This window comes from Antedon bifida, chromosome 8 (assembly GCF_963402885.1).
Source record: "Antedon bifida chromosome 8, ecAntBifi1.1, whole genome shotgun sequence".
In the NCBI taxonomy this organism is placed as follows: Eukaryota; Metazoa; Echinodermata; class Crinoidea; order Comatulida; family Antedonidae; genus Antedon; species Antedon bifida.
The window spans coordinates 10,201,892-10,216,433 of record NC_136233.1 but is presented as its reverse complement, the minus strand read 5'-3'; the positions used below and the strand labels follow the sequence as shown (position 1 = coordinate 10,216,433).

The 14,542-nt window shown below is 32.8% G+C and overlaps 2 protein-coding genes across 2 annotated transcripts in view; one reads left to right on the top strand and one right to left on the bottom strand.

Annotated features, from left to right (window-relative positions):
* Nucleotides 1-14,542, top strand: part of LOC144849819 (aspartate aminotransferase, mitochondrial-like) — a 234,676-nt gene that overhangs the window by 171,383 nt on the left and 48,751 nt on the right. The window lies entirely within an intron of this gene.
* The window catches only part of LOC144849809 (Y+L amino acid transporter 2-like), a 32,726-nt gene continuing 23,098 nt past the window's right edge, over nt 4,915-14,542 (bottom strand). Inside the window, exons 7-11 of the mRNA XM_078706881.1 lie at nt 9,549-9,652; nt 9,054-9,150; nt 8,078-8,227; nt 7,176-7,353; nt 4,915-5,998 (exon numbers count right to left, since the gene is read on the bottom strand). Of these exons, the coding sequence (XP_078563007.1) occupies nt 5,937-5,998; nt 7,176-7,353; nt 8,078-8,227; nt 9,054-9,150; nt 9,549-9,652 (591 nt within the window). The 3' untranslated portion in view covers nt 4,915-5,936. The remainder of the gene's footprint in view (nt 5,999-7,175; nt 7,354-8,077; nt 8,228-9,053; nt 9,151-9,548; nt 9,653-14,542) is intronic.

The following is a 14,542-nucleotide window of genomic DNA, read 5'->3' as shown; positions in this document are numbered from 1 at the left end:
AAGCCTTTTTTATCAGAGTTTTAACGGAGTTAATGACAAGCGAGTCAACTGATCATATAAGCACTTTCGTCAGATGTAACGCTGATATAGTTCGTATCAGCTTAAATCCGTGCGTGTGACCACAGAACGCCGTTCGCCACATGTACGTCACAAGAACGAACTAAACATCCCAACGCAATCTTCATCCACACACAGACTACCAACTGTATAAATTAGTGCCGACAATGTGTAACCACTGAATGTACAGGTATACATATTGTATTGGTTAATTATTCTTAGCAAAATCGTATTGATTTTTTTCTTTTTACTAATTTATTCATCCTAGACATTTTTATAATTATATTGGTTAATGGTTAGTTTATTGTCGCAGCCTAACAGAACAATAATTATTGTCATTTTATAGTTCTCAATTTAATATACATTGATTGATGGAAGATTTTCATTCAAACTATTCAGCTTGTAATTGAGTGAACTGAAATATCACCCGATGGAAATACTAAAGAAGCACTATAGTTTAATTACAGTATGTGTCTCATTCAAAATTAGTTAGTATTACACCGAACAGGCATGCGCGGAACCATCTACAATAATACGAAATGAAATAAAATAACTTGCAATACGGTGGATATAGATGCGCCCGCTATGGCTGTATAGCTATTTACCTGGGTAAAAGTTTGTTCCTAACAAGAAACGTTAGCGATAAACGAGTTACAACAAACTAAGTTACCTGGTTAAAGCCCTAACATTGACCTGATTATGGCTGTATAGCTATTTACCCGGGTAAAAGTTTGTTCCTAACAAGAAACGTTAGCGATAAACGAGTTACAACAAACTAAGTTACGTACCTGGTTAAAGCTCTAACATTGACCTGATTATGGCTGTATAGCTATTTACCCGGGTAAAAGTTTGTTCCTAACCAGAAACGTTAGCGATAAACGAGTTACAACAAACTAAGTTACCTGGTTAAAGCCCTAACATTGACCTGATTATGGCTGTATAGCTATTTACCCGGGTAAAAGTTTGTTCCTAACAAGAAACGTTAGCGATAAACGAGTTACAACAAACTAAGTTACGTACCTGGTTAAAGCCCTAACATTGACCTGATTATGGTTGTATAGCTATTTACCCGGGTAAAAGTTTGTTCCTAACAAGAAACGTTCGCGATAAACGAGTTACAACAAACTAAGTTACCTAGTTAAAGCCCTAACATTGACCTGATTATGGCTGTATAGCTATTTACCCGGGTAAAAGTTTGTTCCTAACAAGAAACGTTCGCGATAAACGAGTTACAACAAACTAAGTTACCTGGTTAAAGCCCTAACATTGACCTGATTATGGCTGTATAGCTATTTACCCGGGTAAAAGTTTGTTCCTAACAAGAAACGTTCGCGATAAACGAGTTACAACAAGCTAAGTTACCTGGTTAAAGCCCCAATATTGGCCTGATTATGGCTGTACAGATATTTACCCGGGGAAAAGTTGGTTCATACAAATAAACTTTCTGAATCACAACAAAACCAAGTTACCCGGGGAAAGTCTTTATCTTAATTATTATTCACAACAAAATGTAATTACATCAAACTACGATCATGTTTAATAACAAAGCCTTGTAAACTTATGTGTGACTTTTAATCAAGCAATTCGAAATTTTACCATTTTGATTAAAAACAGGTTTATGCATTTCTTATTGTAAAGTTTGTTGTCATGGTAAAAGCGCAGTGACGTCAAGATGAGTGGTTGTCATTGAGGCAATGTAATCTAATAATAATTTGGTTGTAAAATCATTATAAAATATCTTATTAGGAGAGACTCAGTGGATTAATAATGCAAGAATAAGCAATAACAGGCATGTAGGCCTAGGTCGGATTTAAGCTTTTCCACGCCGTACTTGACATCTTATATAGGCATACGTTGGTAAGCCCTATTCCCCGCTTAAGCGTGGTTCCCACTAGCGACGCAACGCAAGGACGTAACGCAACGCAAGTGAATTGACCAATCACAAGCGATGGCTTATTCGCTTGTGATTGCTAACTGTCTATAACTTCGCTTGTCATTGGTTAAAACGCTTGCGTTGCGTTTACGTCCTTGCGTTACGTTCTAGTGGGAACCACGCTTTAGACGAAGGCGCAATGCAAGTGAGTTGACCAACCACAAGTTAAAGTCGGATTATCTCATCACGTCGTGAATGGTCAAATTAGGGACTTCTCGAGTAGTCGACTCGTACACGTCCACGGATATATGCACGTTTCCAATAAGTGGACATTCATCATCGCTTGTTCGTCATACGTCCACTGGTACTCATGTCAGAGAACGAACGGCAAAATACCACTGAACAAATTTGACAGTCGACGTGCCAGTCGACTTGTGCATCTGCATATAATAAAAATGACGTCATAGGGTATTATCAGTCGACAGTGTACATGCAAATCAAAAAGTGCCTATTACTAGCGGTGCGGTTATGTCGTGTCAAATTGGGAACCAATGCAATATTCATGGTCTGCGAAAGGACATTCACCGCACTCTTTATATATACCACGCGGTACTGAAATGATTTACATTAAATAATCCACATTTATTAATGATGATTCAATAAATTCAATAAACGAAAACATTTTAACTGAAAAATGTTGAATAACTATTTAATATCAGACGTGAATATGCGACTACTTCGGACGCAACGCAAGGACGTAACCGCAAGTAATTTGACTTGATTTGACGCGATTAATCATCCGAAATGTCGCTTGTGAATAGTCAACCCGCTTGCGTCGTTGCGTTGCGTCCTAAGTGGGAACCATCAAGCTTAAGAACAATGTCGACTATAAGAAGTAGAAAAGAAAACAAACTAAATATGTTTACCTCACCATGCAAAATACACACCAATCACATGCTAAAACATTGCGTTATACACGTAACGTTATAATTCCGTTAAATTACTACCGTACCAGAATACTACTATCCGAGATTTTACCATTTTCATGATTCACTAATAATAACGTATATTTTATATAATATACAAGATAAGTTACGTAGAGATAAACGTTATACAGACGTACAATTTACGTTTACTTATACATTCATACGTACTTATAATTCACTTTACACGAAACAAACATGTACACACATTTTATGTATCACAATTATGACGTCAAAACGTAACGCAACCTGTACAAATAATTGAATTACGTCTATGCTCTATATGAAGCCGTATACAAATTGGCCTAGGCCTACATACAAAATGACAAAATCTGGCATGCATTTTTGTAGCTTTTGTGCTAACCTAGGCCCAGAAGTTATTAAAACATACCACACTCCATCACGAATTCGTCGAACGTAACACAGGAATCATAAATATATTACAATTTCAACCTTTACCCAATTACCACAACACATCTGTTTTATTTAAGCTACACGATCGATAAATTAGATATTATTATCTATTAGATGTATAAAATATCGATTGATTATTCGATAACTAATACATTAAAAATGCAATTACTATTGACAAAGCATCCAAATTCATTTAAAAAGAAACCTTAATAAAAGCAAATCCCAGATTATAATATTGGAAAAACGTAAATACCATTACAATGTCAATTTAACGGAAGCACACAAACACTGTAAAGTTAAAACTAATTTAAATTGCATTGATCGTTATAGGAAAGTACATTCTGTTACATAACACGATTACAAGTAATTAACTCAGTCCTTTACTAACATTAACCCTGATAATCAAACTAATGGATGAGTTTAGTCCTTCACATTGCTTTCTGGTCATTTGCGCAACATTTCAAAAACAGCCACCATTTACGAATTGCCTGCATCAAACTCAAATGCATACAACCATATAACGTCATTTTGAGGTGACATTGGTAAAAGGATTCAACGCAACAAAGACGTACGCGAAAAGCAACAGTTGTGATCCTTCGTTTGTGATTGGTCAAATTACTTGTGTTATAGGTCGGTGCCTAAATAATGTGTGTTATTTTATGTACATATTCACGGCACTAAATACGTAATATTTAGATATTGGGGCTTTCAAAATTTAGAGGTAAAATGTACAAAACAAGTTGCATATCAAATCAAATACAGTACTACTGAATGATTAATGTATGTATATCACGTATATATATTTGTGTGTGTGAACGGACCCTGAGAAAAATTACGTAGAATTATGTTTTAAAATTATATTGATTTTGTGAAAATTTTATATATGAAAATTAAAGTTCATTCGTTCTTAATTATTTCATCAACTATAAAAATGATTTACGTCATAATGGTGTATTATATGTTTATATACATATGATTTGACATTGTTAAAATAAATAGTTTTTCTTAATTTATCATTACATTTTAAACAAGGAATCTCGATTTCATATAGGTTAATTAAGATAAGATTATACGTTTGTTAACATTCATTCATAATATTAATCCACTATATTTATTCGCGTCTAGTGCATAATAATGCAAGAATGGGACCCCTTCATTTTGGATATCCCTATCCAGAAAACACCACTTTTAAGGGGACAAATTCCCGTGAAAAGAACGAGAGGAAGAATATATATACTACAAACCCCTATTCATGAGATCGAAAGTTGTACATCTAGTACTACTGTAAGATCCAGTGATCGAGAAAGCATTTCAGGAAGATAACCATTTTTTTGGCAAGGTGCGGCCGATAGACAAACAACAAAGGTTATAAACACAATACAACCCAAGAATTGTGTATAAATGGGTAATGTTTTCTAGCTGTTCTAAACAAATAACCAACTTATTATTTTGCAGAGGTGCCAACTTAAAAGCATGACCAAACCATAGAGGGCGTTACGCTTTTAAAATACAATATCAAAACAAAGAGGGCACCATTTAAAGGCTGTAGTCGTCAGAATCTACACTGTATATGCCCATGGAGTAATACTTTATTACTCCATGATATGCCAGGCGCTTTTTAAGCAACCATAGAAGGCGCTAAAATACAATACATCAAACAAAGATGGCGCTATTTAAAAGTTGTCGCGCATTAGAATCTATACGTGTGATATGCCAAGGTCTCACAATGACAGGCGCTTTTTAAGCAACTATAGAGGGCGGTAAAATACAATACATCAAGACAAAGAGGGCGCTATTTAAAAGCGTCATAATCTGATATGCCGAGGCCTCATTTGCAGGCGCTTTTTAAGCATGGCATAAGTAAATTATTTTCGTATATCCAAAACAATCTGCAGACAAAATATTGGGAAACTTCCACTTACAAACGCAGCAATTTTTCTTAGTGCCATAAATTACCAATATCAAAGCTTCACCATTTTGATAAGAACCATGAAACATCATTCCACAATCATAATTTGCAAATAGCTCTTTTTTTCTTTTGTGATATACCACTTTCCTCTATTTCAGTAACATTATATTTTTTCAATAATAATTTAATAAACAAAACATCCCTTTCTTGTTTTGAATAATATATATTCTTCATATATCAAGTTTTCCAAAAAACTTTAAAAAGTTGAATATGAAAATTTAAAAGTTATTTTGCATCATATATTTATAAAATGATGTGTGCGCACAGTAAGGTCTGATAAAGAGTTACAACATTATACATAAATGCTCTGTTTGATAGGCAGATACCATTATATGATCAACGCTTTTAAATCCGATTGTATAGGATTTACATTAGTAAACCAAACTCAATGCAATATTGTTTATATGTCAAATTATACAATATCTGCATAATAAAATGTTTAGGTTTAGCAAATATATTAAAATACAGAGAAAATAAAATCTTTACACAAAAGAAAAAAAAAGAGTAAAATATTTTCAAATAAGATAAAACACACAGGATATTGAATTTAAATATAAATAAAATCAGTGTTTTTATCTGTTTTAAGAAACAGGAAATAGGAAAAATGCAAGAAGAAATTGTGCAGTCGAGGGAAAATACTTCAATCATCTTTCTCTTCCTTGACAGCAACAAACAACTTCTGGATGTAGACAGTACAAGTATCTGCAAAAAAATAAAAGACAACATAAATCATATTTATTATTCTCATTTCATTTATAAATCTATTTTTAGCTTTAGTAAACAAAAATGATATAAAGATAACAGAAGTCAATGTTTTGGTGTAAGCTTTAACATAGAAATGGTTGCCCTGAAGTATAACATGTGGAGAGATAAATTCAAAACCGTGAATAATGAAAAACTATATTTGAAAACCAGTCTAAAGGCCCATTTATATTAGAACGATCAATGAAAACGAGATAAATTTACATTTTTCTTACATAAAACAATTAGTTTTCATCCTAGTACTATTTAGAATAACCATTTATGCTGCCTTTGACAAAAATAATATTTTTACAAGTCAAATCAAATGATGTCATGATTGTAAGAGCAATAATGTGACGATACGATAATATGATAATTTTGTTGTTCTTATTTATATTATACTATTTGATTAATATATTTTATTATTTTTATCAAAGACAGCATAAATGGTTATCTTATAGACTAGAATGAAAACGTTTCTATTGCCTAGAATGAACACTTTTCTAATTTATTTAGAATAATAAGATTAATTATAAGAAAAATGTATTTTTATTCTGTTATCGTCCTTCATAGTAGTATAAACATGCCTTAACTACAGTAGTATATATAGACGAATATCGCCAATCAACGAGTTATAACATCACAACTAGACAATCCAGTACTGGAAAATAAAACATATAGCTAAGCAACCAACAAAGATTGTTATAGTTACTCGCTCTATCCAAAGACAATTTTGGAAAATTAATTAATTCTACAAAAAGTTGACAGAATTGGCAGATATTACCTCAATTACCTTTGCATAGACTAAAAAGTAACTTCAAATATTTTAACATTAGCTATAGTTCTAAAATATTCACATAGCAATTATGAAAAATTGCTATGATGAATTTTGTCTCAAATCATTATCAAACTCTCCAAGAGGTCTTCCTCTATCTTTCTTTTAGTGTTGACAATAGAGAGCTACTGTATCTACACCGTTTAGGTCATAACAACACATTCTGATGCCACCTATAGTTTTTGTGGTTCTCGCAGGAACACGAAACCTATGTCAACATTTTCTAACCCACAGACCGGGAACGGAAATTGATTGGTTTCCTATTCGAGATAACGAAAACTCTCTAATAATCAAACTACTTACAAACAAAATCTTTCCAGAATTTTGGAAGTCCTTGGTAGTAAACAAAGAGTAAATAAACCGGTACACCGGAGAGAGTGATGATAATTCCAATTAGTGTGTCCATAGGAGCAGCCCATATACCCATGACAACCAGGAAAATGCAGGCTATAAGGAACGAAATGGGCAGCAAAAGGTTAACCTGAAAGAAAATTAGAAAAAAACATCAACATTTAATTACCGTATTTTAAAAATAATTGAATTGTAAGAATACATTTGTATTATTATACCGTTATACTTTTTTCTCTTTATTATCTACTGTGCTGCCCTCTATATGCTAATAGACCAAAACCCAACAAGTAAATGACAGAAACCCTCCTTTGTGACACCCCTATTCAAAGAAAACTCCTTTAAGTGGACAGTTTCCTGTGAAATTAACAAGGGGAAAAATTACACTATGGTCAAGCTTTATTCAGGGGACACTCCTTATCACAGGAACACTGTACTGTGACTTGGAAAAGGGGAAATATGTATGTATTCACTAGATACATGGGACACTCCGCCTTATCATGGGGACACTTTCTGTCAAATAAACAGAGGAAATATACACTACACAAGCATTATTCATGGGAGAACTTTTCACGTGAATTGAACACAGGGAAATATACACTACTGTACAACCAGCCTCTTTTCAAGGGAACAATTTGTAGGGATTGTAGGGGTTCCTCTGAAGTAATTCATGTATTTAGCCCAACATCTGGAGCAGTCCTCATCTAAAATGGGCCAAGCAGGCCCATTACATTTCGTCATGGATGATTTTACATGAAAATTACTTCAAATTCGAATTGGGCTCACAAAGCCGACTACAGGTGGCCCTGGGGCGCACTTTTGTCAGTACATTAAACAAAAAGTACATTTGCTTTTACCTTAATTGGTCTTGTTCTCTCTGGTTCATAAACACGAAGGTACAATAGCGCTGCAATGGATATTCCCACTGACGTCCATGTCACAAAACTAAAGTAGTTGATTAGAGTGATAATGTTGGGTGACAGAAGGTACATCAGGGACAATATGCACTGTAAAAGAAAAAAAACACACACATTGTATTTTACATTTTATCTAATTTAATTGCATGCTTCATTACAGTTTGATACATACAGTATGTTTCAAATATTCAAGGCAATATTTCATCGGTAGACAATAATTATTACATTGTATGCCACTTGCTATTTTCTTTTACTTTTATTTAGGAATTTCAAAAAGTACATATTAGAGAGTTATTGAAAGACACATGGTTAGCAATCATAATGATGGTATTTTTCCACGAATCTGTTCATGAGAATCGAAAGCGTCAGCTTATACAGATGCATATTCATGTATCCATCTTTCAAATCCCTTCCAAATGTGAAAGTGGTAGTGCAAATACTTTCTACTTTTTGCGGAGATGTCACACCTTCATGAGCATTCATAATATGCAAATCACAAATTTCAGCAGGTATGCGATAAAAATGAACTTTGAAGCTACTCTTGTAGTGGAAAGTAATGCATTTTTTTTCCTGTGCCTAGTGGAAAATAGGCTTTTTTTATTTATATTTTGATTTATACACATAAGATTTAACCCATATTGACGCTCAAGACATATTAACCTAGTATCTAAAATGACTGTAAGAGCAAATGCTTACAGTACTTCAACCATGACACAACAAAGACACAGTGCAAGTAAACTTGAACAATCATAAGAGTTAGAGATGCATTTGCATCGTGTCCTAATGGAAACCAACCTTAAACTTCTAATCGAGCTTCCGCACATGTATGGTTATACTTACATAGATATATTGTGAAAAACAGAATTTAGACACCACCACAAAAGAATATCATATAGGATTATAAAATCGAATTTACCGTCAGTACAAGTGATGGTGTTGGTGTCTTGTATTTCACACTGATCATAGCAATGGCATCTGGAAGATGCCCTTGACGAGCACCAACAAAATAGATTCTGTAAACAAACAAAAACGTTCTTAAATTTATGTAATATTCTAGAATATCTGTTCTCTGGATAATTTAAACGTTACCGGTAGTAGAAAAAAATTCTATATGGTCCACATATTTAGCAAACCTAAGCTGAAACAATGTTTCTTTATGACAGGGAGACAAATTAAACTAGATATTAGATGTCAACTATATGAACCAGTTAAGAAATGATTTAACTCTACCTTGAAACAGTTAGGAGTAAACCATTTTACTTTCTTTTCAACCAGTTAAGAGTTAACCATTTTAATTTATCTTGAAACAGTTAAGAGATAACCATTTTACTTTATCTTGAACCAATTAAGAGTAAACTATTTTACTATACCATTGAACCAGTTAATAAGTAAACCATTTTATAATATCTACCTTGAACCAGTTAAAAGTAAGCCATTTACTCCTCCAAATGTGGATAAAGCAACAGAAATAGGCATGATCCAAGCCATTGGTCCAAGCAACTTTTGTCCAAAAGTCTACAAAGATAAAAATGGAAAGAATACATACTCTTAATAAATCAGATACATTTAAAAATCTTTATAATATACAGTATTGGATCCATATTCAGTAAGTTAAAAAAGTTAAAATTATGTTTATAAAAATTAGTTATACAAATAACAAGCAAAAGAGTCATGTTTCTGAAAAGTTTATGTTCTTTACCATGTATGAGCAATTGAACCCATGCCATTATTTACAGTTATTAAAAGGTAATTTAACAAGAAGGTGGTATGGTTTTAAGATATCTATGTGGACTTATTATATTATGCATCTGCTTATTTTGTAATAATATTTTTACTGGAGTTTACACTTCTGGAAATCAAAAGTGTTTTATTTTGATAAAAGTTCTGTATCATAGTATAAAACCTACTCCAAAAAGCAAGAGGAGAGCCATGATTTGATCATCATCAGAACAATAATTCCAAAAACAGACGATTAAAACTAATATGCATAAATATGCAAATGAGATGTATGCGTATGTATCTATATTTACAATAATCTACCAAATGTTCAGTTGACTGCACACAATTCACAGATAATAGCTGTTCGGCTTTACACATACGGTAGTAACTGATTAATATATAATCAGTGAAACACACTTTCTAAGGGTCGACAACCTAGAATACGAGTATTTGCATTTGTACAAATGTGAACCGACAAGCCTGCAACAACATCCTAACACAAGCACACCAAATAAGAACAAAAACCCTTAATTAGCTTAATTTCTAATTAAGAAATCATTCCATATGACTTCACATGAACTAATCTTGACCTCACTGAACCGTCCCCAGACAATAGAGGGAAATGTCAGGAGCAATGCAACCAAAGTTCTCAATTCTGTAATACTAATATAGTTGTTAAGGTGGAATAGTATTTTGAAAAAGAACAAATTCTAAAACAATCGGTTTTACTACAAAAACAATAAAAGAAACAAACATTGCAGAGATCGCATCTGAATCCCAACGAAGTAGAATTCCCATTTAACTATAGAGTGTATTTGCTTTCTTTTAAGCTCGAAATTCAGCAAACAAGTAGTTTACTAGTAGCTTTTTGCTATTTGGAAATTTAAAAACGAGCTTATGTTTGCTGGTTGTAGTTTGCGAACAAATAAATTTCTGTAATTCAACTAGAAGAATAGAATTGAGTTTAAGAATTCAACAAGCTTACACTAGTTGAGTTTCTAACTTTGCTAGCATAAACATAGTATAGCAACCGCATACAACATAATATTATAATTATTTATCATTGGGCTACAAAAAAAGACATGGCTCTGGAAGCAAATATGAAGCGTGTGCGAAAAGCTAGCAAGGAAATTGAAAGATTGCGATCAAAAACTTTTGTTGTTCTGAGAGACAAATATGCCTTATGGTACATACCATTGATTGTTAGTATACATCAGACAACTAGGGTATATGTACAGTATATGAGACGGTTATTTTATACTCAGATTAAAGTTTAAAGACCCCTTCCCTGCAATTTTGGACGTTTTTTGGAAAATAATACATATATATCACTTTAAAAACATTAAACCATGTCATTTCTTGTCTTAAATGTACGTTTTATGGTAAATTATGATAAAAAGTGAGAAACAATGCACTACCTAAGTAGCTCGCGGCGATCGACCTCTCATGGACGGTCTTAGGCCTAGCCTAGCTAGGCTTAGTTTTGTAGGCCTAGCTGGTAAACATCGGTAACGTACGAACATCGTACGCGAGCTATATACCTAGCCTGATGTTGTATAGTTGCTGCATTAATTGTCTTTCTATTTTTGCCAGACTCCGTTGATACAAATTGGGGAAAACCCGGTATTTTCGCTGAAAAGTTAGGAGTCTTCCATTTGTTTTGGCCTCACGATCGATCGAAAAGTGGGCGAATTACAGGTGAAAAACAAAAATATCAATCCGCGCGCAATGCATTTTGGGATTTATAGCGGGCCGCTATAATTATTAGAATCGACTTATTTTTCACATTTTTAACCGTTTAAAGACGAAAAAAGTTATCGCAATAGGACCATATAGTATTATTTTTACATTAAATATAGTTTGTGATCTTAAATTAGATCTAAAAAACGTAGGGAATGGGGCTTTAATTTATATTTTCCCTATATTCAGTTTTTTTGTCAGGTTCATATCAAGTACAGTTATTAACTACCATCTAAAAACTGATCATAAAATAGAAATACATAGTTAATGTTAAGTATTATGCGCACATTTCAAAGCTTGCTTTATATAGTGAAGAGGTTTAACTTGTACAGTATTTGTATCATTTATGTTCAAATTTGTAGGTAACATGATTTCTAATCTTGTGTTCCAAAACATCTTTTAATACCAACATCATTACGCAGTACACACACTGGATATTTTCTTCTCCGCATACAATATGCATGGAACAGTAAAGTATAAACTGGCCAATTACAGGATGGATAAAACTATATCATGCTTAATATAAACCAATTATCATTTGAGGCTTAGAGGGTAGTGTTGACACAACCACATGGCACTAGGCCAGGATTGAACCCTGGACCTTTTTACTAATCCACACTTTTTTTTTTAAGACAGTATTACAGCCATTAGTCACGTTAGTGTTTGGTTTGTATAATTATGAAAATGGCAAAGCTAAATTTATTGTTTATACAGGAGTAATACACTTTCCATCTATTTATGGAATTATGGAATTAGGGAATATCACTCAAATTATTAGATAATGTTTATTTGCCTTATTAAAGTCAAATTTTGATGATTCATCTAGTTTCTGAGAATACTTTGATTTGCCAAATTTCTACTGATAACAGTATATACAATAATTCTACTGATAACTATAATTTGAAGGCATAAAAAAAATAATCTTTCCTGCTTTTGCCATGTTAAATTTCAATTAATATATTTTTTTTGTGAATAAATTGTACTATAGTAACACATTGTACTGAACAAAATAAAATGATGACAGCTATTTTCTATTACTGTACGTGTAGTTAATTCCATCATCCCCTAAAATGTAACAAAATTACACTGGAACAGTAGAGTTGTAACAACCAAATGCAATGATCAATGACATATAAGCTGAAATGGATAACTCCCCCCCCCCCCCCCACTACTCTTTCTAAAACTGTGTTATTTTAAATGTACACTGGACGTCTCAGAAAATCGGAAAATCAATTGTTCTATCATATGTACATCCCTAAAGGTGGTCAAACTATGATTAAAGTTGTCCTTTAAATTCTTAACTGAAGACTTATTCGACCACCAGAACTATTAGATAGTAGTTATGACATTTATTTATTATCAATGCAATAGAGATGGATAAATACATAAACAAAAAGAAACATAAAAATGATCTTTAACTAGAAGATACATTTTATCACATTAGTCCCTTGAAGGTGCTATGGTTTCCAGTGCGTCAGCCTAAACTGTTGGCCAATTGCCAACATCCAAGGTATACAGTCCCACAGTGTCAATAGTTTAACTTATAAATTATAGCGTTTGTTTGTTTCTATCTAGCATAGGATCTACTTTTCTAATTGTAATATTTCAATTTTTGTATTTCCAAAGACATCTTTTTTTTTGGATTCATGTAAGGAATAAAAAAATGGTTGGATTTTGGATTCGGGCCTAAACAAATGTCAATGTCATTCAGTAAAATAAATAACATGTGTTCAGGAACTCGCAAATTCTATGAAAATGGATTTTTATTATGATTCATATCAAATCTTAAATCCAAATGAATTAACGTATTGTTGTTATTGATTTATTATGACTAAGAGGCTATTGTTGAACGTGTTGAGCAGATTGTCGTATTAGGTAAAGGGACCAAATTAGTTTACTGCAGTCTATTTATTAATATTATTTTACTAATAATTGTCAATATTCAAGAACAATTTCTGTTGTTATTTTATGATGATGATGGCCGATAAAGCATTTCAGTATTCAGTTACTGTAGCAACTACATTTTGTTTATGCAATTATTTAGTTTGAAAGAGCAGACTGTAACCTGTATGTTTGCCATTAGTAGTATACCTACAACTAACATTTTCACCAAAAAAAAGTTTATATCTAGTGCAATATGTTTGTACAAGAGCTATATTCTGTGCATTTGGATAGGCAAGTCAGCCTGCATAAACACAAAGTGTGATAAACTGCACTCAAGTAACTCTACAACCATTCGCAAAACCAATCAACCATCATTCAGGTTAATTATCAACGATACTACAATTGTCTGGCTTTTCATTAAAACCAATGAAATAAACGTACTTAGACGTCACAGCAGGGAGATCTCCTTGGTCACAGTCAGATTTGACAAAGTTCAATATTGACCTTTCTTGATATTTTGTTGTACAGTATAAAGTACCATCTGCTTTATATTCCTGATTAAACGATAATGGTTAATTAATTAACTATTTAAACCATACGTGGATATGAATAATTAAGCTATGTCTATTTGTCTCGTTAGATTTAAATTCCCTATGCTAAAATAGTAGTACAGTAGTACAATTTTATAGGATAAACACTATCGTGTTCATGTGCTTTAAGATATCACAACCACCATGTACAAATAAATGAAAGAAAAATTAAAACATAACATATTGGATTGAGAGCAAGAGATGGATGCACAGCCATATTTGTTCCAAAGCTTTGGAGCAGTGGCATGGAAGGAACAATTGCCACAAGGTTTAAAAGGGACAATAAGGATAGTGGAAGAAGAGGTAGACCAAAGTGAGCACGTACATCCATGGCAATGTGCAATGTATAAATTACGCACTATTTTAATTTTCAGTAATACATATTTAACTATTGTTGTTGTTATCAATAAATTATAGCCACACAATGCACACTATATGGTTATGTATTCAAATTTATGATTTGTGATTTTTT